Raw genomic sequence first — 26,955 nt, 5'->3', positions numbered from 1 at the left:
AGGAAAATATACTGTCACTTAACATGGAAAAAGTGTGCTTTCACCCGAGCGAAAGTGTATTTTTAACCGGGAAATCCAGGATAAATCTGGGAAATTTTTTTCCTTGTCCGCATATACACCCTGCAGGCTCAAAGTGGATATATCACTGCTGAGAGGCTCTTCATTATCAAATAGGAAACAAATTAGTGAGGCCAAAGAAATTATATTCCTAGATAATACCCTGAGGTCACAAAAGTCATGGGATACTTTTTAATATTGTGTTGGACTTCTTTTTGTCCAGCATAGTGCAGCAGCTGAACATGGCATGCAGTCAGCAGACCATTGGAAGTCTGTTGCAAAAATATTGACCCATGCTGCCTGGATAGCTGTCCATAATTGTGAAAGTGTTGCCAGCCCAGGATTTTGTGCACGAACCGACCTCTCGATTATGTTTTATAAATGTTCAGTGGGTGGCTGGATCAGTTGCTCAAATTGTCCAGAATGTTCTTCATACCAGTCGCAAACAATTGTGCCCCAATGACATGGTGCATTGTCATCCATAAAAATTCCATCGTTGTTGGGGAACATGCTGTCCATTTAATGGCTGCAGATGGTCTCTGAGAAGCCAGAAGTAACTGTCTACCATTGCTGATCAGTTCAGTTGGAGCAAAGGACCCAGTCTATTCCATGTTAACTCAGCCCACACCATTATGTAGCCACCACCAATATGCACAGTGCCTTGTTGACAACCTGGGTCTACCGCTTCATGGGTCCTGCATCACACTCAAACCCTACCATCAACACATACCAACAGAAATCAGGACTCGCCTTACCAAGCCACAGTTTTCCAGTCATCGTGGGTCCAACCGATATAGTCACAAGCCTAGGAGAGGAGCCGCAAGCAATGTCGTGCTGTTAGCAAAGGCATTCACATTGGTCATCTGCTGCCATAGTGTGTTAATGCCAGATTTTGCCTGTACATCCCACATTAATTTCAATAGTTATTTCATGCAGTATTGCTTGTCCATTAGCACTGATAACTCTACACTAACGCCACTGCTCTTGGTCATTATGTGAAGACTGTCAGCCACTGCATTGTTCGTGGTGATGGGTAATCCCTGGAATTTGGTATTCTTAGCACACTCTTGACTCTGTGGATCTCAAAATATTGAATTCCCTAACAATTTCTGAAATGGGATGTCCAATGCATCTGGCTCCAATTACCATTCCGCATTGGAAGTTTGTTAATTCCCGTCACATGACCATAATCACATTAGAAAACTTTTCGCATGAATCACCAGAGTATAAATGACAGCTCTACCACTGCGCTGCCCTTTTATGCCTTGTGAATGCAATACCATCGCCATCTGTATATGTGCATATCACTGTTCCATTACTTTCGTCACCTCAGTGTAAGTATGAGGGGAATTTTAGCAAAAATTGCACCTGTTAATAAACAAATTTAGATTGAAATTTGAAACTTCCTGATCAGCAGAGTGAAAATCTCATTCTGGAAATTTAGATTCATTAGATGTACTCCAGCACACACTATTTATGCTATCAGCAGCCATTGAATCAAAGCTAGCAGGAGTGTAAATAAAAAATACAACTAAGTTCCTAGCTTTTGGAATTAGTAACATAATGATCCTAAATACTTTTGAATGAAAGGAGACCACTCACTGAAAAGAAGAGGTGTTGCTAGGCACATCCAAAAAGAAGGAAATGTGGTAGCTTCAGAATAATCCTTTTTGAGCTAGAGTAAAACACACACACACACACACACACACACACACACACACACACACACACACACACACCTCTGTGCCCCTATATGATGCTAGCTGGCCAGCTGGACAAACAGTGTCAGTATTTTGTTTCAGCAGCTGTGTCATGCGGGCTGGATAGAGAGAGAGGGAGGTGGAAGGCAGGGCGAGGGACTGGGGGTGTGCGCCCAACGACTTGGAGGGAGGCAGCCAGTTTGCCATCAAGGAATGCGAGGAGGGATGGGTGGCAGGTACACGGGCTAGGCATTTGATGCACGGTTGTCAGAGCTGGTGGGGAGCGATGGATGTTGAAGGTGACGTGGGGATGAGAATTGAGAGGGGGTGTCAGGACAGAGGAAGGAGAAACTGTTGGGTGGAGGATTTGAGGACAGTGAGTTACTGGAGATTGAGGCCGGGACAATTATAGGAGTGGAGGGTGCGTTGTAAGGATAACTCCCATCTGCGTAGTTCAGAGAAGCTAGTGGCTGAGGGAAGGTTCCCGATGGTTCTGGCTGTGAAGCAGCCATTGAAATTGAGCATGTTGTGCTGAGGTGCATGTTATGTCACTCTGTGGTCAACCAAAGAACACAGTTGACCACCTAGTAGCACTATAAGCATCTGAGCACATCGTGCTCAATTTCAATTTCTCTTTCAGAACCCAGGGCATCTGGATCCCTCCTTCCACTACCAAATTCTCCAAACTATGTGGTTGGGTGTTATCCTTAAATCACATTCTCTGTTCTCCTAATCATCCTGGCCTCAGTCTCTGGTAACCTCTGTCCCCACGCTCCTAGCCAACAGTTTCCCCTTCCTCTATCCTATCACCACCTCCCAATTCATGTATCATGTGTGCCCCGCACCCCACCTGCTTCAGAACCTGTGGATCACATGCCTAGTCCATGCACTTGCCAGCCCTTCCTCCCTGCATTCCTACCAGCAAACAGGCTGCCTGCCTCCAAGCTACTAGCCAACCCCAACCCCCACCCTCAGGAGTGTAACACTTTAGTGTATGGTTATTTTAATTCCTAGACTGAGAAATGTACAACAGTTAGTCACTAATAATCTTTTATTGCCTCTTTATCAAGATTTCAACCACTTTGTTGCTATCATCAGTGCTAAAAACATACAAGAATACATTACAAAACATATTATAGTTATATAACCTTGTACAAGAGTAGATGAGACAGTAACATATCAGTAAGATGCAAGTCGAAGCATATCACTTGCCTATACAAACGGCCGCTACTAAACATTTCATTGCCAACCAGCATGGATTTCAAAAACATGTGGAACCCAACTCACACTTTTCTCACATGAAATACTGAAAGCCTTTGATCAAGGCAACCAAGTAGATGCAGCATTTCTTGATTTCCAAAAATCATTTGACTCAGTACCGCACCCATGCTTGTTGTCAAAAGTATGATCATAGTGGGTATCAAATGAAATTTGTGACTGAATTGGCTACTTTTTGGTGGGGAGGACACAACATTTTACCTTGGGTGGAGAGTAATCATCTGATGTAGAAGTAACTTCGGGTGTGCCCCAGGGAAGTGTGTTGGGACCCTTGCTGTTTGTGTTCTGTATTAATAACCTTGCAGACAATAGTAAAATCAGGCAGATGATGCAGTTATCTATAACAAAGTACTATCTGAGAGAAGCACCATAGATATTCAGTCAGATCTTGGTAAGATTTCAACATGGTGCAGAGATTGGCAACTTGCTCTAAATGTTCAGAAATGTAAAATTTTGCACTTCACAAAATGAAAAACTTTAGTATCCTATGACCATAGCGAGGGCTACTCGCTATGCTGTGACTGTAATATCAGTGAGTCATTGTTGGAATTGGCCAGCTCATACAAACACCTGGGTGTAACACTTTGTAGGGATATGAAATGAAATGATAACATACTCGTAATTCCAGTCATGGGTAAAGCAGGTAATAGACTGGTTTATTGGTAGAAAACTGGGGTAGTGCGATCATTCTACAAAAGAGTTAGCTTTCAAATCACTCGTGATCCATCCTAGAATATTGTTCTGTTGTGTGGGAACCATACCAGATAGGGTTAACAGGAGATATTGATCATATACAGAGGAGGGCAGCACGAATGCACACAGGTTTGTTTAATCCGTGGGAGAGAGTCACAGAGATACTGAATGAAATTACCTGGCAGACTCTTAAAGACAGACGTAAACCATCCTGAGAAAGTTTGTTAACAAAGTTTCAAGAACCAGCTTTAAATGATTATTCTACAGATATACTACAACCCCTATGTATCGCTCACAGAGGGATCATGAGGATAAGACTAGAATAATTACTGCATGCACAAAGGCATTCAAACAATAATTCTTCTTGTGCTCCTATGTGAATGGAGTGAGAAGAAACTCTAATAACTGGTACAATGGGATGTACCCTCTACCAAGCACCTCATGGAGGTTTTCAGAGTGTAGATGTAGATTCCAGTTTTCAATGAGGCTGCAGTTTACAGTTATTACAAGACTAACCTCAGTTTACATCATAAAGCTGTGTGATTTTGATTAAAGAATTTAACAATATAATGAAAAGGTTGGTTGCTACTCACTATATAGCAGAGAAGGTGAGTTGAGGATAAGCCCAACAAAAAGACTGTCACAAAATAAGTGTGCCGTCAACAAGGCCGTTGTCAAAAATAGATACCAGACACATACACACACAACACCACAGTCTCTGGCAGCTGAAGCCAGACTACAAGCAGCAGCAGCGCTTGATGGGAGAGGCAACTGGATGGAGGTAAGGAGGAGGCTGAGGCGGTGACAGGGAGGGATAGCAGGGCAGAAGTGGGGAATGGTAAAGTCCTACTGGGGAGCATGCTGGACGAGGTAGAGAGAGAGAGAGAGAGAGAGAGAGAGAGAGAGAGAGTGGAGCAGTTAGGTGCAGTCGGGGGGTTATACAGAGAGAAGGGGAGAGAGGGGGGGACCGAAAAAAGAGAGAAGTAAAAGGACTGGAGCATCGCCTGTACAGAGTCGGGAATTTGCTCAGTCATTTTTCAGTGTTTGGTTTTAAAGAAATATATCTAAAAACACAAATGAGGTTATTCTGCTTTTGGAATATTAAGAGTAAGGAGGTGATTTTAATTCAAAAATTTCAGATTTCAGAATGACACTCAAAGATTTAACTCTTTATTAACACTTTTAGAACTACTTTCTTCAATTAATAGCCTATAGACTATCACATTTTTTTGTAATGGATGAGAAAGATTTAACAAGATAAGAAAAGAAAGATTGCTACTTATGATAAAGATAACATGCTAAGTTGGAGACAGGCACAATTAAAAAGCAGTTACACTTAAGCTTTTGGTCACAGCCCTCGTCGGAAAGAGAGAAACGCACACCATTCATTCACACAAGCAAGCACTCGTCACGCACACGACTGCCAAGCCCAGCAGCTCAGGCCAAAATTCATTCAGGCCCGAGCTACCAGACTTGGCGGTCATGTGTGTGTAAAGTGTGCTTGCTTGTGTGAATGAATGTTGCGTATTTCTCTTCTTCCAACATCGGATGTGGCCGAAAACTTATGTGTATGTGTCTTTAAATTGTGCCTGTCTGCTACTTAGCATGTTACCTTTACAGTAAGCAGCAATCTATCTTTTCGTACATTGTTGATATTCCTACCTGGAGTTTTCATTGTTTAAAGTTTTGGTTTGTAATATCATACAACTACTGTATAAGTAAGAATATACAGTGAACTACTTTTACTAGATTAGTTTTTCATTTTTATGACATTTGAGATTTCTAAAATTTTACACTACCCAAAGTAGCTTGGGATAACCATGAAGAAAGTTAATTTACCAGAACAATAGTACATTTAATACACAATTTTAGTAGTGGTATGAACTATCTCTTTCTAGGTGTTGTGAGGAAACTGCAACAGAGAGAGAGCAGGGACCATTCAAACTATTCCACTCCAGTAATGACACCAGACTCGGAGTCCAGTCCAAGTTCAAAACAGGAAACAGTGTCTCCAAAAGTCAGTCATGTAAGTGGTTGATTTTCTTTTCTTTTATTTCTTTCCACATTTTCCTTTCATTCTTCTCTTTACTATGAACAGAAGATAAGTTTGCAATTTTTTTTTTTTTTTTTTTAATCGGAAAAAGGAAATCTCACTTAAGAAAACCATAAGCTGACAAGAGAGTAGAGTGTCTGTGGGGAGGACTTACTTTCATGTGGCAAAACTCCAAGTACTGCTGATGGACATATTTAAAAGTAGAAAAAAAGCTATACCTAGCTTTCATAACTTTAGCTCCTCCCTGAAATGGAAATGTCATGTGGCTAGGGCCTCCCGTCGGGTAGACCGTTCGCCTGGTGCAGGTCTTTCGATTTGACGCCACTTCGGCGACCTGCACGTCGATGGGGATGAAATGATGATGATTAGGACAACACAACACCCAGTCCCCGAGCGGAGAAAATCTCCGACCCAGCCGGGAATCGAACCCGGGCCCTTAGGATTGACAGTCTGTCACGCTGACCACTCAGCTACTGGGGCGGACAGCTCCTCCCTAAGAAAGAAAGAGGGATAGGTTGGGGACTTTCGGAAAGCAAGGGTAAGCCATTCTGACCATTATTGAGAGTGAACCTGCTTGCTGTGAGGGACAAAGGAGGAAAAACTTCTAAAACATTTTTGTCAGTAAGCAAACAAGACATTTCCATTTGTTTGTTAGCTTCGTACTTGTGTGGAAGTGATTCCTGCATTGTCATCCAAAGAAACAGCCTAGTCTGGTAAATGTAACTTTGAGCAAAAGCGATATATTCATCAAGTGATTTCTGAAGAACTCGTAAAATTACATTGTGCAAGTATAATCCCTACAATGTAATTGCAGTAACAGGATGTAAATACAGTAAGATTTTGGTAATCTGGGATGCTTGGGGATCTTTCAGTGCTAGATTATCAAGTTGGTGGATTATCAAGTTCATTTTTAGAAACCTGTTTGAAAAAACTGATAATCATATAAATAAAATGGATTGTCTGACAGTACAACAAATTAAAAGCATATATTACTTTTCTGTAAAAACAAAACTGAATGAAAATTTGAACACTGTACTGTGCTGTTAAATCAGTTAAAGGCTCAAAGTTTTACAGAACTTCAGTAAATATAGATAAGGTTTTGTACACCAATTACACAATAAAATTACCGCCATTGATTTGAAAAATCAAGAACAAGGTAATTAATAAAAATTGTTACCAAGAATTTGGTGCACTTTAATTGGAATCATTGTCTTTAGGAGTGACACAGATAACTGACATTGTTGAGAATGTGGAATACATCTGATTAATATCAGCCACTCTTGGTTTTGCTGAAATTTGTTTTGAATCATCCGGAACAATGCCTTGTTTTTCGGATTGAGCTGTTCTTGATAATCATTAATTTGTATGACATGCAGATTCATTACATCAGAAGCATTGTATTCTTGGCTCGTCTCACCAAATTTCACGAATTTGGTGACTCAGCCCAAGAGATATGAGTTGTAGGCATTTCTTCTTTGTGACTCTCAGTTTATGGTGGTGAGAGTTGAAACCAGTTCTTAATAGGCCTATCATACCATCAGTCAGCTCTTCTTCGACAGCTAAATTAATGTAAATGTCAAACATTTGTCAAATTCTTCTGCTGGAAATGCACTCAGTCCATTAGTGGGTGCAAAAGTTTTTGCTCATACAATTTCAGAGCAATCAGCTTCTGACTCGTCATTCACATTGCTTTCCATCTCAGTAGGAAAGGAGTACTGATGAGGTGCCACATAGAAGGGTTCTGATGGTTTGCTGAAGGCATCTGACTACTTCAAACCACACCAAACAATAAATATCGGAAATTTCTTTATGTATTCTGAACTGTTGGGTCTGCCGGATTATCACAGTCTTACTATAGTATGAATTACATAGGAAGGAATTTTCTTTACTAAAAGAAACTTTCTTGAAATTTCTTAAAGTCATCAAACATGACTGCAGATAATCTAACTTTGAGAAGGGACATAGATAAATTCAATATTCCTTTCGTTATGCTTGAATATGCAACTGTTTGTTGTTTTTGATTTTAGCATTTGTGTTAGCAATTTTTAATGCCAAATGATTTGAAAATTTGACTTCACAGTGTTCCACCACTTCGAAGTGTAATATGGGAAAGTATTTTTCATCAGATAAAGGTGCCTTCAAAAGATGCTCAACTGGACTGAGATACTATATGCTTATAACACACTTTCTTTCATATCATCCCAGATCAAAGTGCAATTGGGAAATCTATTTTTGATACCTGTGGATGTTAATGTTTAGAAATTCATCCATACCTGAAGAACATCAGTAAACAGAGCCTAGAGCTGTCATGCAGTCACATTTGCCTTGCTAAATGTCTGTTCTCAACGAGAGCATAAATTAACTGTTGATTGCTACAGAATAATCATGTTAGGTTTGTGACAATATTAATGATGCTCTACTTTTCCAGATTGGCAAGTTTTTACTGCAACCATTTCATTGATCACATTCAAAGATAATGATGATTATTATGCCATGCTTTTAGTATATTTTGATTTCATACTGATTCATACAAGCATGACTTGGTTCTGTTGAACCATCTATTTGTTGACATGAAATTTTGTTATGTGGAATAGATCATGTTTCATCATGTCATTTTACTGTTCATATTGCTTGTGTAGCTTACATTTGTAGTGCCGTATAATCCCAACTGAGTCACACTCCTCCTGGGGTCTGAGTAAGCTGCCATTTCCCAAAGTACCCCCCATTTCCTTCTCAAGAAAAATGTTATTAGTTATGAAAGCTTGGAATGCGTCATATATATTTCAGTTTGCTTATCAGTAATACTGAAATTTTGTCAGCTGAAGATAAATACTGATCACAAATTCTGTCTTGTGATTTTATAGAACACGTTGTTTGCCAATCATTGCAAGTTTTCTTTTGAAATGTCGTAGCTTCTAGAGGAGATTTTCTTAGAATTGAAGCAAGTTCAGTGGTTACAATACATCAAAAGTGAATTCTACATATAATTTTTATTCATTTCCTTTCATGTAATTCATAATACTTGCCTGTACAAAGAGTGAACCCAGAATATTGCATGGTGCAGCACCTGTTAAAAAAATGCTGAACACACTGACAACTTTATTCCAAAACTTACAAGGAGAGGTCCTCAGCGGTGGGATAGACTTTATTAAGGTCCCAGATATCACACTCTGCAGCCATTCTCCTTGGTGGTCCCTCATTTACGATTCATCAACAAAAAAAATTTCAGAATATCTTATGATGCTCTACAGCTTTGTAAAAGGAAAGTTTAACAGACTGGTTTTGCAATGAAACAGTTAAGGTACAGGCTTCACATGCAGAAGGTTGTGCGTTTAATCTTCTCAGGTGCTCTGACATTTTTTTATTTTTAGATTTTTATCAAAATTACTTTGCTCATTTATTTTTATTCAAGTAATTGGGTTAATTTTTTTTTAATTTCTGTTCCTTTGTTACATCATTTTAAACAATGTATTAACTTTTTCAATTGCTCTCATTTTTTCTTCCTATTGTTTGTTTCCCACATGGAATCTCTGTACATGCGAATTTAATCCTTTTTCTTTGTATATCATAATACTGAACCATATGAAACTACTGATGTATCAGTTAAAAAACCAAGGATAAAATAATCTACTTATATTGGCTATGCAGTTGTATCAAAAATGATTTTTTTGTTACAAGCTAGACATTTTTTTATGGTAATAGTCATACGCTTAAAATGCAAATCCTTATTGTGGTATGGACAAAGTAATGCAGATGGAGATTTAAATGAAAGAAGGGATTATAAAGTAAACAAAATTCAGGCAAAATGAAAAATTGAAAGAATGAATGCAATAATGAAGACAAAAATATAGGATAATAAAATGGAAGAAATTAAATTGAAATAAATAAATGAAAATAATTAAAATCTCATGAATAAAGATTCCAAGTGGAAAATGAATAATAGGAAGAAAAATTCAATGTGTTACTTAAACTTCATATGCAGTAACGTATTATGTAATTTGCACCAAACGCAAAATCATAGCAACCACTATTTTTCATTGACACCTTTTTTGAATATAACAGTATTGTGAAAAGGAAGGTTGCTACTCACCATATAGTGGAGATGCTGAGATGCAGATAGGTGTAACAAAAAGACTATCACAAATATAACTTTTGGCAGAAGGCAAGCTTCAGAATTAGATGGCAAAAACACACAAACACAGCCTCAGTTGCCAGAGACTGTGGTCGTGTGTGAGAGTTGCGTTTGTTATATGGTGCTATATGGTGAGTAGCAACTTTCACATTCACAATATCGTTATATCTATTCATTTTATGAGATCTGCAAATATTGCTATTCTTATCTATCCCAGAACCAACTAATTTTTATAGTCTTTGTAGAGGAGGTGGATGGAAACCAGAATGAGTGAACTGCTTTTGTCGTGTCACCAACTACACTGTGATATTTTATTTTGAGCTTCAGTAATCTTGCTATTATCATCACATCATTTTGATGGTAGCTGGTACTTTTATTTCACATCATAGAGCACATGCATAGGCGATATGTATGTGGTTATTATCCTTGTACATTTTGTAACGTTACTACCATTTGTGCCTTAGGATCAACCTCCATGGCGTTCTGCTGTTATGGCCACTATTCCACCTGTTGTTTTACCTTCAAATGTATGTGAAAATTCATGTGAAGTCCCTGCATTGTCCTCACTTGCACAAGATCAGCAGACAGTTGCAGTTCAGCTTTCTCACTACTTCTACAAACTGCTTTCCATTATCCATCACCAGATGACTACTATCAATAGGTAAGTACATGAAGAAATTGTGTGCATACTTATTGAAAGCTATTTGTATTGCAGACTGAAATGCTTAGCTTGCATTCTCCTGCTTACTAGTTAAAGTTTAAAACCATGGTTCTTCTTGAACTGTCAACTTTTGTCCAAAATTAAAATTTGTTTATACGTCATGATTGATCATGATGCGTAGAGGCTAATTTCAAGTGATGACAAACACATCAGCTCTTCTTAATAATGGGAAATATCATCTTCCATGAGTACAACAGTGCTTCTTTGACAGATTTGTTAGATGAAATCTTTCCCACAATTTGAACAGTCTGTTACTTACAGTACATGAAAATTAACAAATACCATATAATTGTGACAGAAACATAGCTCTCAGACTCAGTCAGTGAAACCTTTATCGCTAATGAACCCACAGCTCTGTGGCAAAGCCGCAGATACACCAAAACCATGCAGAGTTTTGTTTTCTCGGCAAATCCAAGCAGACTTTAAAGACTTATTGCACTGGGAAAGCCTGTGAAGTCACAGTAATAAGAGTGAATACTATTATCAGCTTTTCTTTTCACAGATGCATGTGGTCTGCTAGGAAAATAAATATCTGTTTTAACATGAAATGAAATAGATTGTTGATTGCAATAGTTTTGTTAAAACTGTGCTTTTCTTTTTGGTTCAAACTTTCATCATTACCAGTAACTGAGAATAGACTGAAACAACAATTATTTAAAATAGTTATTTGAAATGCTAAATTGACGCATAAGCATTAATATCATTAAATGTAAGCTTTAACTCAACAATATTGGTCTGTCTTTCTGAGTACATATTTGAATTTTATTAGCTTGCAGGCTCAACTTTCAGCATGTAAGGTGCAGCTGACACAAGATGATGCAAAGGACCGACGGCCAGTTTATAAACATAATCAGCAGTTGGAGGAGCTACGTAATTTACAAGACCGTCTTACACAAGAGAAAGAAGCATGGCAACGTGAAAAAGAAGCTGAGGAGAAAGAACTTGATGAAAAGAAGCAGGAGCTACTGAGATTGCAGGTTCGTTTTTAATTTACTTGAGTTGGAACCCATACAAATCTCACATTACAGAACTGTGCAATATGATGGGATACTGCTAAAACAACAGTTTTACATAATTGAAGAAAAGACAAGAAAACTATATGATCTTCACCCAGAACAGCAAATGCACTGCCTCATGAGCCCTCATCAGCTTTTCATTGCTGCACGACTCAGGGCAGTGTGTACAGTGGTGCAGAGGATCCATTGTCTAGTCTTCTCTGCAGTCACAGTGTGTTTGTCCTTTGACACGATTGTCCCTGAATTTTCCCACACCTGCTTATAGCCTGTCCAGTAGTACATGGAAACAGTTAACACATGGAGACACAGTCAGTGGCTGACACTGAACTGGGGAAACTGCTTCGGGGATTTCAGTGTAGGTATTGATGGTTGGTGGTCTTGGAGTGGGCCTAATGATTTAGTTGAGCCTTTTTCTGTTCAACATTTGCCGCTACCGTACAATGTGTATTGGGTGATGCGGCACCTGTGAATCAATAAAGTTTGTGTATAGTGTCTGTTTCACGACATTCAGTCATCCGTCATGCAGTTTCATTCAGTGCTATGTCCCCTGAGGCTATACCATAAAGGGCACACACACACACACTGACCTTCAGAGAAATGGAGTGCCATTGTGAAGGTTCTGATGACTTGAGGTTGGGCTCCCCAGTTATTGCCAGTGAGTTTCTGTATGATGTTATTTTGGGTTGACACTTTCAGCTTGAAACGGAGACAATGTTTGCAGTACTTTACAGGTCTGTCTTAAAGTGACATCAAGGTATTTAGGTGTAAAGCAGTGTTTCAGGCTCAGTTCCCTCCCAAATATTGTTTAGTTTTCTATTTGCTTATCTGTTTTGGAGGTGGAAAGCATTTTCTGAGGATTAGGTTTCAGATAGTTCTCAGCATAACACTCAGTGAAAGTTCTCTGTGTTGTCAGAACTTGTTCAGCTTCCTCAAACTTCTTTCCTTGGGTTGATGAAGCAAAGTCATCTGTGTATATTAAGCTTCTGCATGTGTTAAGCCTTGGTTTGTCGTTGGTGTGCATATTAAAGAGTACAGCGGACAGAACACTTCTTTGGAGTTTTGACACTGCCATAAATAAATTAATTTCATAATAGTTAAGTATCCAACCTCCCTCCCTTCCACAAATCATGGATCTTGCCATTTTTAAATTGCTGCATTTCAGGCACACTTTTAGTTGCAGTTACAACTTGAAAAAAATATTTATAATTCATTATGCAAATGGTATAGTCAACAGCTATGATGATACGAACATTTTAATTTATTTTTAACAGTTATTGAGAGGATAGGTTGCTACTTACTGTTACACATTAAACTTTCAGCCAAAGCATCCATCAGGAAAGAAAAACACACATGCATTCACACAAACAAGCACACCTCACACACCCACATGACCACTGTCTCCGACTGCTTAGGCCGAACTTGAGTCATGAGTCTCGCCTAAACAGCCAGAAGTAGTGGTCATGTGTGTGTAAGTGTGCTTGCTTGTGTGAAAGTATGTTCCCCCCTCCCCCTGATGAAGCCTTTGGCTGAAAGTTTAAAGCGTGAAATCTATTTGTTGTGCCTGTCTGCAACTCGGTGTGTCATCTTTATGGTTAGCAGCAATCTATCCTTTCCATAACTGTTGATTTTACAACCTGAACTTTCCATTGTTTAATGCATTATTTTTTTCCTTCACTTTACTTTCTCTTGATTATTTCATATAAGGACAGTAGTAATTTTCTTGAATAAATGTAAGACTATTACACTGAAGACATCCCCATACTAAAAGACAATGTTGATCATTAATAACTAGTTGTGCAACAAATTGTCTGAATTCTGTGTTTGCTATAAATGTTCTTCATATGTTAATTTGTGTTGCTAAAGTTTTGGAGCCAGAAATGGGGAAATGGCATAGGATTTATTTGAACCAGTTTCAACAAAAATGCATAAAATAATACTTGAGCTGAATTTGTACCATAGTTTTGTTCTTAAAGTGTACAATGTTTGCTTTCATAAATCAGAAACAACACATCAGTATATGACCACTTCACATAACTGTCCATTTCAGGATATTTCCAAACAATACTAGACGTGCCACTGCATATTATGTACAAACTTCTGCATGTGATCAAAAAATATGTTGATTGCTTGTGTACAGACACAAGCTGCATATCTCAACTTGTAGCAAATTAAAAACTGACCACAACACATTAGTGGTAACTGAAAAAGTTGACAGAACTATGAACTTGATGCAATGAAAGAGACACACAGCAGTAATTTTTAAAAACTTCAACTTGCTTGAATAAGGAAGAAAGGTTATTAATTTCTTTCAGAGCATACAATTTTCGAAATATTTGATTAGTGTACAGGAAACATATTAAGTATAAAATTAAATAATTGCTAAAAAATGAAAGTTTTACATCTATTGCACAAGTTACTGACACACCGTTTACAATTACGACGACAATTTGAATGTATGAGAAATTCATAGTGGAAAACACAATTGGTTATTAAATATGAAGTAGAATGTGAACTCACTTTTAAACACCTTATTGTAATATCATTTATAATTATAACAACATACAATAATGGAGGAAAAGATAGATTACTACTTACTGTAAAGAAGACATGTCAAGTTGCAGACAGAATAATTAAGACACTCACATATCATCAGTAAGAGAGACACATATGCGCACCATTCACACACACACACACACACACACACACACACACACACACACACACACACACACACACACACACACAAAAGGCAAGCACACCTCACACAGGCCAATTAAGACACTCACATATAGCTTTTGGCCACAGCCTTCGTCAGTAAGAGAGATACATATTCTTACCCGAGATGCTGGAGTTGGAGGTCATGTGTGCGTGGCGTGTGCTTGCTTGTGTGTGCATATTTGTGAGTGTGTGTGTGTGTGTGTGTGTGTGTGTGTGTGTGTGTGTGGGAGAGAGTCTGTCGTCTTCTGTCTTTTACTGACAGAGGCTGTGGTGAAAAGCTATAAGTGAGTGTCTTTTAATTGTCCTGTCTGCAACTTGACGTGTCTTCTTTTCAGTAAGTAGCACTGTGTCTTTACCTACATTGTCGATATATGTATCTTTAGTTTCCATTGTTAAACAGTATACAGTGTAACTGGATAGATAAAAAATCTACGCTCAAATCGGTGACAGGAGAACACACACATAAAAGGTGTTACTTAGGCAAGCTTTCAGAGCCACTTGCTTCTTTTTCTGGCAGAAGGGTTTAAAGGAAAGGGAGAGTGGTGAAGGAAAAGGACTGGTGAGGTTTAGGAAAAGTGGTGTAGTTCGGAAAAGTCACCCAGAAGCGCAGGTCAGTCGAGACTTACCAGATGAATGAGAAGAAAGACTGGTTGTAGGGCATTGCACCAGACAAGATTTGAAAACCTGAGAGCTTAAAGGCAGAAGATAGGGTAATATGCAATACAGAAATTACTGCTAAAACATTTTACACAGATTCATAAGACCAAAAAGTAAGTATATTTTATGTGATTGAGTTGGGGGGGGGGGGGGGGGGGCAAAAAATACACAGCTCAGCAAATGAAAGATGTGAAAAACTGAAAGGGGCTGAAGAAAGGAATAGTTCCTATGAAGAGCTGCTGTGACCGAAGAAATTAATGTAAATAAAGACCAGGTGGGTGGCGAGAACCAACGACATGTAGCACCAATTCCCACCTGTGGAGTTCTGAGAAACTGGTATCTGGGAAAGACTGCAGATGGCATGAAGGGTGAAACAGGCACCAAGGTCATGACTGACACGTTGCAGTGCTGCTCTGCAATAGGATATTGTGTGTTGCCAGTATACACCCTCTGCCTATGCCCATTCATCCTAACTGTTAACTCAATAACAGTCAAGCCAGTGTAAAATGCCAAAAAGTGTTTACACAACAAATGGTATTGGACATGTCATTTCACAGGTGGCTCTCCATATAGAAGTATATGTTTTGTCAGTCACAGGGCTGGTAGATGGTGGTAGGAGGGTGTATTGGGCAAGTCTTGCAGCAGAGACAGTCACAGGGGTAGGATCTATAGAGTAAGGAGGTAGGTGCAGAAGGACCATAGGGTCTGATAAGAATATTGGGTGCAGATGGAGCATAGGGTCTGACAATATTGCAGAAATTGGTGGGGTGACAAAAAGCTATTCTAGGTGTGGAGAGCAAGATCTCAGACAGAGTGGACCTCATTTCAGGGCATGACTTTAGGAAGTCGTGGCCTTGTCGAAGTGGCTGATTAATAGATTCGAGACCAGGTTAATACTGAGTGACAAGTGGTGCATTCCGAAGCTGTTTTCTGGAGGAATCAGCAGTGTGTCATTCTCTATTGAGTCTGTAAATTGTTATTTGTAAATTTTACAGTGGAAAGGCAGCATTTGTTCACTAATAGGTTAAACACCACATATACACAGCGAGTCACCTAAGACTAACACTCATTTTATTTCGGAATGAGGTTTTTGGCAAATGGTAGCACATTAAGAAGCACAGACTTTTGTTATGTAATAAAGTGTCTTGTATCGATCAAGATATTGAATCGAGTATGATTTTTCGGGCAGATAAATTTTTTATTCATTTTTTTAATGAAATCTGCTAAAAGTGCTTGAATAGATAAGCACAGTGATACAATGCTTGTTAATTTTGAGGTTGGAACTCTCCACAAAAGAAACTGAGGAAGATTCTAAAATTGAAAGGCAATTCCATCGGAATCATTTATTGTGTTGTAAACTGGTTCATGCAAGTCCATGTTGTATCAAGCCTTTCAGCTGTTGACTTGTCTGCCAGGTGATGCATACCTTCGAATGGTCATAGTGTACAACAGCATATCGTCCATTGTACTTTAATCTGTTCATATCTCTCTCGAAGAGCGACTGGAAATGTTCTTTGCAGTTGATGGTAAATAATTTGAGCACATGCTCAAGAAAGTTGTAAAACTTGTATTTTGTTAAGGTTAAGTATTTTTTGTAGGTGACATGTCATCATTCATTCTGAACAAAATGTTTAGTTTATTTAAAATGTATTCTGTCTAATTATAATTCCGTATAGTATCTATAGGCACATTTGTCTGACAGCAGTTATTCCATCAAGAAGCACTCAGGCGTCTCCAGGCAAAGATAGGTCAAGTAATTTTTTTTTTCTCCAAGTCTAAGAAAATTAATAAAGTAGTTTCTTTTTCTCCATGAACAGGGATAATTATCATTACAAAGTGTGGGATGGACAAAAATATGGAAACACAACAAACACAATACATTACCATGCCTAATACAGTACCAGAAAACTGTTGGCATTCAAAACAGCTCGGAAAGGATAATACAGTTCCTGTATGGTCTTCAGGGGAATCTGATACCATTCATCATGCAAAATAGTGGCAAGTTCAAGTAATGATGATGGAGGTAGATAGTGATCACGCACCTTTTGGGATATTCCCTTCTGAATTTTATAAATTTACAAAGGGGGGGACTTTGTTCAATAGTTCCAATTCTGATGTGTATGCATCAGAAATTATGATTCACTTATATGAATTAGATATCTCCTCTCCAAATCTTCATTCCTCCTTTCATGGACTTGGTCTCTACACAGTTTGGCCTGTGTTGGAGAAGGAAATAGTGCTTATCTACCTCAACTAGCTACCAAATAACAGAAGTCACTTTTTGAAGATGTATATATATTCTTTCAACTCTTATGACTTCATAACATTGCATATACAACTGTCTGCAATTCCAATTTGTCAGTCACATTGCTTATTACAAATTTATAAACAGTTTAGCATCAGCTCACTGTCAGACTTCAGAACAAACTTATTATCTTCTCTTTCACAACATAATACCTTGTCGTGATGTGTGCCATTCCGTGGAGCACAGTGTATCTCCAAGGCAGTGGTGCAGCTGCATGGAGTAATTGCCAAAGCCAGTTGTGGACGATGTGAGCTGTGTGAATAGGGGCCCTGTCATATTGGATCACAGCATCACCATTGGGGAATAAACATTGTACCATGAGATGGACCTGATCAGCCAGAATGATCACATAATCCTTGGTACTAATGTGACCTTGCATGGTAACCATGGTGCCCATGGAATACCACTACATGGCTGCACAAGTAATCACCAAACCTCTGCTATTTTCCACTCTTGGGGTCTAAGCTCAATCAGAAGTTGGAAGCAGTGTGAAACAAGACTCATATGATCAAATGGCGCTCTTTCATTGCTCCATAGTCCAGGTTTTATGGTTTTGACACAACATCTTCCTGTTAGGCATTTGCATCACTGATGAGAGGATTTGGAATCTAGCTTGCCATGCAATTCCCTGCTTCTGGAACTCCATTTGCATTGTTTCAGTTCTGTAGTAACTTTTACAGTTGACCTTCCACAAGGATTACTGAATTCTCACTTTCATCCCCCTTGTGACTTAGCAGATGATGTTTTTCTGCTTTCCCTGTATGCAATACGTTGCCTCTTGAAACATCGATCACTTCATCTATCTTGGTTATGGAAGCACCCACCATACAAGCACAAAATGTGCACCTATTCAAATTCACTTAGCTGTGACATAATGCACTCACAACTACACAGAATATGGTCCTGACAATGACTAACAATTGCAACATGTGACGGACTTTCCACCATGCCATTTGTAGTCAAAAATAACAGTGCAGCCCACAGACTTGGGTAGCGTCTGCACTTACGTTCATGCGTGCATTTATCACAGTTTTTCTATATTTTAGTCCAGCCCCTGTATGAACAACTGGCATTTCTGTTTTGGCTTTGATAAGTAAGGAGCAATGGGGAGTGTTTAAATGGAAAACTGCCTGATGAAACTGTATTTGTTTCCACAAAAACCTGAGAATTTACAAGCATTTGAAATAGTTTTACACAACAGCTCAATCCAGTTTTCACTAACACACATCTATTCTTCACAAAGTCCCATTATTAATAATGGAGACCAGTTTGTCAACTAAAGAAAATTTTTTTTAGCACACCCGACAATTACAGTGGTGAAGTTAATTATTCTATTGCGGCACAAAAACACAGTTCACACTAAAATGTCACAGTTTGCATTGAGCTCTGTCATGTAGTGATTTATTAGAAAAGGATTACACTTCAGTTGTTCATTTTATCCAGTACATAACAATAATCATCATGTCCATCATTCACTAGTTCTGATGACAATATTATTTCACAGTCTTGTTCATCACAACACAGTTCCATGAGAATGTTGCTTGATTTGGCTTATAGAAATCACACAAAAGTTATTAAAGTTCTTGCGTTTTGCAGTTTTCGGTGCGCATAGTTTCACATACTGAGCATACATAACAGTGGTATGTGTCAGCACCAAGAGTGTGCTTGAATGAGTTGTACTCGTGAGCTTTCTAAATGCGAAGTGACTATTTTGGTTGACATCCAACTGTTTAAAAACAGGCATAAGAATAAATTGTTATTTTGTTAATTACATTATGCTTTGAAAATTGGCTACACTGGGTTTTACTGTTTTAGATGAAAACTATTGCGACTTTGATTTATAGAAAACATTGTTGGTCAGAAATTTAGTGAAATTCACAAACACTACTCTTCCTACACAATGTGAAACCCCTTGTTCATCTGTATGAGCACTGTGTTACAAATTAGGATAAATTACATGAAATTATTAATTAGTGAGTTAATTAATTAAAGCTGTATGTTCTACTGTAGATAACAACAGTAGATAGTAAAAGATTAGACTGTTAACAGTGGTTATGACAAAATCTGCAATGGAATATGGGCTGCTTACAAACCTGAATGATAATCACTTCAGTTTATCACACTGCGTGACATAATTAAAGGATCAGTTTTTCGAAACACCATTACTTGTCTCCCATTGTGACACATAAGTTTGAAATTTGGCTCAAAGGTGCCTGCAACATCCTTCTAAAGATCAAAAAACATTGCACCATGCGAAGTCACCTTCAAACAGGAAGGTGTCTAAACATCGATTAAAAAAAAGGTCAGAGCGGAGTTTGTGTGGTGCGAAAAGTGGGTTAACGATGTCACATTGGTCCTAATTTCCCCAAAATCTGCACAGCGCCACTAGGACGTGTTGCATGATGGGATGGTTGTCACAGCCCCTTTTATCCGCATTTCACCCCTTCTTTTGACACCTTTGCAGTGCTAGTCAGAACTGCAATGTCCAGTGTTGTAATCATCATATTTTCTTATGAGTAGTGAACAAAAACTTTTCAGACAGACTGCCGCTCATAATTGAGGCGAAAAGGCCTCGGGGCATGGCATAAAAGGCATGAAACCATCCTTTGCGTGGGACAGACACTCCCACCCATTTTATAGTTGAAAATTACAGTTTGCAGTGCAGTGAGCAACAGGAAGAAGTTCTTGGCAACCTTTGACACTGCTGATACTATCAGACATTTCAACCCTCCTCTATGGACACAGTGGAGCTGCGACATCATTGAATGTGACTGCAGTCCTTTGGAGTGCAGTGCAGCTGCAAGTTTTGCCTTGTTGTACATAACCAATAGGGCCATTCAAAACTGTTCAACAAATGAATGTGCTCTGAAGCAGCAAAGGGTCTTCATGCTTTTTCAGTGTTCCTGTTCATACACTCCTGAGCATGATCACGACACTGATACATGTGAGAGGAAAAAACGACAAAAGATGTCTCTAAGTCCCCCGCCCACCCCCAGCTCAACAAAACCATCAGGGGCACCCCACATTTATTGAAAATTTTAAAAGTGTACCTTTACAGAGAAAATGCGTGAATTTGCCGGTGGTGCTTGCAGGTAGGCAGCCCTTTGATACACCTCCGAGGCCAGTTGTCTACCTACAGGTGCCTAGGAGTATTTCCCAGATACATTTTAAAATTCTCATAATTGTGGGATGACACTGCCAAGGTTTTTACTGAACTTGGTCCCCTTTGCACATGCATGTGTCAATGTCACACCCTTCCATGATCATACCACAGGAGGACATGGAAGAGAAGCACTGAAAAAGCATAAAGACCCTTTGCTGCATTGAATCGTGTTCAAATTTCGTGAAATGGTTTTGAATGAATGGCCCCTAGTGGTTCCCCCTGTACAACAGAGCAAAAACTGTGATCACACTGCTCTCCAAAGGAAGGGGGGGGGGGGGGGGGAGGATCACATAGAATTGGGTTGCAGCCGTATGATGTCTATTGAGAAGGGTTGAGTCAAGTCAGCCAAGAGGTGTCAACAGTGGCAAATGTTTACAAGGACGTCATCTGTTTGCTCATCGTATTGCAAACTGTCATTTTTGACCATGAAATGTGTGGGAATCAACATGTGAAGCCTTGCCATTTTTATTCCATGTCCAAGCAGCGGTGTTTCTGAAATGTTTTCCACAGCCACTCATAATGAAACCATGCAGTTTTGACCTCCATCACAGGAGTATCAAAAGAAGGGCTGAAATGTGGTTAAGAGGGACTGTGATGACCTTTCTATCATGTGACACATCCACAGTGGTGTTGGACAGAATTGTGGTAAAATTTGGTGCCAGTGTGACAACATTAACCCATATTACATGTCACATGAATTTCTGAGCTCTGGCTTCCCTGTTCCTCCACCCCCCCCCCCCCCTTCCCTCTCATCTGTTGACACCATGCTGTTTGAAGTGTCATTGAGCCTGAGGGTGATGTCACTGGGTGCCATTCTTTTGCACCATTACAGAGGAAGGTTGTAGGCACCTTTGAGCCATATTTCCAAGTATAGCATGGGTGACTGTTACTTTCTGTTGGTGTGGGTCATTTTATGGAATTATGCTTATTAGCTCACAAAGTTTTTCATGTATCGAGGTTTAGTTCTAACTTTAATTAGCTATAATTTTTAATTAACGTACTCTGTAGCAAAACTAATGGTATTCCTGGAACCAACCTAGCCAAAAAGAATACTCAAGCAATGAATAGAAATGGGGGAAAGTTTAATTACACTTTTGGAATATCAGAACCACATATTAGGTATATAATAGTATTTAAAATTAGCAGAAATTAGAAAAAGAAAAAAACATTAGTTATTATCAGGGATTGAAAACAAAACAGATGAGTTGAAACCGCCATTCTGTATCACATCTGTAGTTGTCTTTCCAAGAGCAATTGAATTCAGTTATGAAAAGTGTACAGTTCTATTTAAAAAAAATTATACTTGGTTCAGTATGTCAGTTGATACAAGAGTTCAAGAGCATTATCCATACAAAACATTACATGCCTTTCAGTATAATGTTAAGTGTGGAAAACCTCATTCTGATACGTGGAACCTTTCACAAAATAAAAGAAATGCTACATCTTATGTGACTCCCCTTGCATATATTTTTGAAAGGGTCTCTGTATTAAATATGTTTCGGCAGCTTAGTGTATAAGAAAGCCTTTATCCTATATTTTGCAATGTCTGCACATAATCAAACAGTGTGCAGGTAACTTGGATTTTTCTCTGTGATGAGTGATGTAACTGTGCTAAATATCGAAATTTTGATGTATATTGCTATTGTAAAAATATTTAAACAGTGCATTACTTGAATATATGCCCAAGAAATACATGCCATACCAAATAGTTGAAGTGATTGTGATTTACTGCCTTTCTAATATCTATATGAGAGGCTAGGATATTCAGTTTATTGGACGAATGGTCTGTATGTACCTTCCAATGTAACTTGCTTCCATTAATTCATAATGATTGTAAAATCAAACAATAGAAAATGCAGAATGGAATAATGACACTATTATGAAAAAGATAGACCTTCTGGCTGAAGAAGGAGCCACTGGCTCCAAAAGCTTGCCTAATTATAACCTTCTTTTATATGTGTGTTCTGCCACTGTTTGGTGAGTAGATTTCTTTTATCTATCCAATTAAATTATTTTGTAAAAAAGGTGCATTGCTAGTCACCACGTGGTGGAGATGCTGAGTCACAGACAGGCACAACAAAAAGACTGCTAACAAGTTAAGCTTCAATCGAAACGCCTTGTTCTGCTTTAGACAACATACACACGCACATTCACCCAAACACAACTCACACTGACATGACCACTGTGTCTGGCAGCTGAGGCCCGACTATGAGCAGCAGCGTATAATGGGAGAAGCAATCTGGGCCACTTGGGAAAGGAGGAGGCTGGGGCAGGGAGGGGTAGGGATAGCAGGGTAGGGGTGGGGGCATAAAAGTGTTGCTTATGAGAGTGTACAGGTCGAGAAGTAAAAAGACTGTGGGTATGTTCTTGACAAAAGGTTTTGTGCTGCTGAAGTGGGAAGGGGATGGGTGGGTGAAGGACAGGGACTATCAGATGTTGAGGCCAGGAGAGTTACAGGAAGGTAGGATAAATTGCAGGGAGAGTTCCAACCTATGTAATTCAGAAAAGCTGGTGTTGGTTGGAAGGATCAAGATGACACTATCTGTGAATGGTTGGAAGTTATTCTTATATCAGTGGTATCTGATGACACAGTTTTGAAATACGAGGTGCATTCAAGTTCTAAGGCCTCCGATTTTTTTTCTTCGGAGTGGAAAGAGATAGAAACATGCACATTACTTTAAAATGAGGCCGCGTTCATTGTCAATATGTCCCAGAGATGACAGCACCGTATGGCAGATGGAATTTTACCGCCAGCGGCGAGAATGAGAACTGTTTTAAATACTTAAAATGGCGACGTTTTCCTTACTTGAACAGCGTGCAATCATTCGTTTACTGAATTTGCGTGGTGTGAAACCAATTGAAATTCATCTTCAGTTGAAGGAGACATGTGGTGATGGAGTTATGGATGTGTCGAAAGTGCGTTCGTGGATGCGACAATTTAATGAAGGCAGAACATCGTGTGACAACAACCGAAACAACCTTGGGCTCGCACAAGCCAGTCTGACGACACGATCGAGAAAGTGGAGAGAATTGTTTTGGGGGATCGCCGAATGACTGTTGAACAGATCACCTCCTGAGTTGGCATTTCTGTGGTCCTGTGCACACAATCCTGCATGACGACCTGAAAATGTGAAAAGTGTCATCCAGGTGGGTGCCACGAATGCTGACGGACGACCACATGGCTGCCCGTGTGGCATGTTGCCAAGCAGTGTTGACGCGCAATGAGAGCATGAATGGGACTTTCTTTTTGTCGGTTGTGACAATGGATGAGACATGGATGCCATTTTTCAATCCAGAAACAAAGCGCCAGTCAGCTCAATGGAAGCACAGAGATTCACCGCCACCAAAAAAATTTCGGGTAACCGCCAGTGCTGAAAAAATGATGGTGTCCATGTTCTGGGACAGCAAGGGCGTGATCCTTACCCATTGTGTTCCAAAGGGCACTACGGTAACAAGTGCATCCTACGAAAATGTTTTGAAGAACAAATTCCTTCCTGCACTGCAACAAAAACGCCCAGGAAGGGCTGCGCGTGTGCTGTTTCACCAAGACAACCCACCCGCACATCGAGCTAACGTTACGCAACAGTTTCTTCGTGATAACAACTTTGAAGTGATTCCTCATGCTCCCTACTCACCTGACATGGTTCCTAGTGACTTTTGACTTTTTCCAACAATGAAAGACACTCTCCGTGGCCGCACATTCACCAGCTGTGCTGCTATTGCCTCAGCGATTTTCCAGTGGTCAAAACAGACCCCTAAAGAAACCTTCGTCGCTGCCATGGAATCATGGCGTGAGCGTTGTGAAAAATGTGTACGTCTGCAGGGCGATTACGTCGAGAAGTAATGCCAGTTTCATCGATTTCGGGTGAGTAGTTAATTAGAAAAAAAATCGGAGGCCTTAGAACTTGAATGCACCTCGTATGTCATTGCAATTTTAGTGATATGCCATTTTCATTAAAATCAGTATGCAGGTGGAGAGTGAGCCTGATTGGGATAAACAAAATGTAGGCAGCTTTGGGGAGTATTCAGTTAAAGTTTTTCACAGACCAGAAGTCAGCGTTTTTGTTGTAAGGAAGCTCCTAAGATGATTTGCAAGGTCACCAATCAGTCTCGGTGGAGCCAAGAGATGAGCACATTAGAAATGTAATTTTGTCATATGGACTTTCTTTACAAAGGCGTCCTGGTTGGCTAGGTGCTGGTGCAAGAAAGAAGTTGCTATTTCCACTAATGCCCTTGGTCAGAAGGCAAGATGTGGTTCTTCCCCCACTTTCCCTGTAGGCTACACACATTGAGTGCGTAGGTTGCAGATTCTGTGTCAGCACTTCAGAGGAACAAACAATCTCTGCTGAGGTGACAATCTTACTTTGGCGTGTAGACCACAATGAATTACAATTTAATAAAACCAGAAAATATTTTTAAAGAAAAATTGGAGATTATGCTTAGGTAGGCTGGGAAACCTATACATCAGTATTCAAGGTTCTAAAGTATTGTGCACCTTGCCTATAATTTTTCAGAGGCATAATTTTCTGTTTAGGCATCATCTGCAAATAAGTCTGAAAGCACATAAATTTTTGATGGTCATTGACTCTTGTGATAACATAGGAAGCTTTTCCATGTATAGTGATAATTACTTCCATTTGATCTCAAATTACTCTTTACATCCTATTACTTATTTAAGAGTTGAACCTCTATAGTACACTGTCTCTGACATCAGGTTTTCTTTGTTTCGCAGCCTGCACCTCTTGCACACAGTGCGCTTCTTCCATGAGGGAGACCCCTTACAAAACCTCTTTTCTTTGAGATTCTTACATGGTTTTTGTTCAGTATGAGATTTTTTATTTTATTTTTTTTTTTTTTTTCAAAGTTGGATTAATGGAAGTGGTAGGGAAGATTCATAGAAGATGGGTATGATTTCTTTCTCCATAGTATTCTGTCGTTGTGGTCACTTTCCGTAAAATTATTCTGGGTTCCAAGAGTAGTCAAAATGTTGGTTCATTTTACAGCATGTTTCCTTTAAAAGTTCAGAATAACTTTGTGGAAACTTAGTTTAGTCATCACAAGATTGTCACAGAAATGCTCAAAAAACTACAGTAAGAAGTGCTGCAAGAAGGGATTATGCTGAAGAGGAAATTACTACTCCAATTATATGTATGCACATCCAAAAAAGTGTAACAAACAATGTAGCTTTCTCTCCCAGACATACTTGGTAACAATTATGATGTTAACTCAGAAAACTTGAAGGGGTTGGCAGAAGAAAGTACAAACCATCACTTTGGATAGAATTAGATTGATCACGTTGTTTATTGTATTTTTGAATGCACCACATACTAGTGTCTTCAGTATCAATTACATTGTCGTATTGTACCAGTATTTATGTTCTTATCTTTGGAATTAACTGAACATATAAAAATGCATTATCCCAAAACATACACTAATGGACAAGCAGTTTCATTTATTGACCCCTTCAGTCTGGGGAGTTGTACCAGTCTTCTTTGTACATCTATGAAAAATAGTGATGGCTGAGAACCTCCTCTTGATGTTATTGACTACTATGTCTTATGGTGTTCTGCAGCTGTTATTTGTTTGTTTGGTCACAAACCAGTTTTCTGCATCTTAGGCCATTGTTGGGTGACAACTAAATGTTACAAACACAGGTAAAATGACATGTGAATTATACAGACATTACTGATACAAATGCAGAAGATACATAAATGATGAGACACAGAGTGTTTACAAAGGAAGGTATTGCATTTTTATATTACATGTAAAATGGTTCATTTATGAGAAATGAATGATTAAATTGATTTTCATGTTCTATTCTCACATTTTCATAATGGAAAATTAACTAACAATCAAGAAAAAGGAATTTTTTTTTCATAATTTAAAACTGTGTTATGTTTATTGATTTCAAGTATTTCCAGTGATGAAAATTGAGAAAAGCAAAAAGATGAAGTTACTAGAAATACTCAGTAATTGCAGAACATCAGAAAAGTGCTTCCTTTATTGTATTGTTGTCATGTTCTCTGACGCTCCAACAGAGAATTCTTACCAAAGTTTTAGAGGCTAACACATAAATAAAGTTATGTGCAAAAAGAACAACAATGAAGGAACTTCATAGCTTAATCTACTAGCCTCGTAGATGTTTTTGCATACTTGGCCATCTAGCACATTATCTGTGTGTTTTTGAGCATATGGCCAATTATGATAATGTAAAGACTTCTGAAGGAGCTGTATGTAACCTTATTTGGAGATACTGCCCTTTTGTATTAGTAAACTTTCTTTCCCATTCAATTATGGTTGCTCAAACTTTAATTAGCTAATATTACATTTTAGATGCAGCTTTGAGATATCTACCATATTTTGAGTGAGTGTTGGTGCAAATTTGTTCGTAACTTTTGGCTTCTGTTTTCCTCTTCTTGAGTATTTAAACAGCTGTGTGAATGTGAATCACAGCTAGTTCAT

At 38.9% G+C, this 26,955-nt stretch overlaps 1 protein-coding gene across 1 annotated transcript in view; it reads left to right on the top strand.

Annotated features, from left to right (window-relative positions):
* LOC126484567 (rho guanine nucleotide exchange factor 18) overlaps positions 1-26,955 on the top strand; it is a 637,896-nt gene that overhangs the window by 576,679 nt on the left and 34,262 nt on the right. Inside the window, exons 25-27 of the mRNA XM_050108129.1 lie at positions 5,627-5,754; positions 10,378-10,574; positions 11,404-11,611. Coding sequence (XP_049964086.1) covers positions 5,627-5,754; positions 10,378-10,574; positions 11,404-11,611 — 533 coding nt within the window. The remainder of the gene's footprint in view (positions 1-5,626; positions 5,755-10,377; positions 10,575-11,403; positions 11,612-26,955) is intronic.

The sequence above is a fragment of the Schistocerca serialis genome, chromosome 6, assembly GCF_023864345.2.
Source record: "Schistocerca serialis cubense isolate TAMUIC-IGC-003099 chromosome 6, iqSchSeri2.2, whole genome shotgun sequence".
Classification (NCBI taxonomy): Eukaryota; Metazoa; Arthropoda; class Insecta; order Orthoptera; family Acrididae; genus Schistocerca; species Schistocerca serialis.
This window is presented reverse-complemented; position numbering and strand designations above follow the sequence as displayed.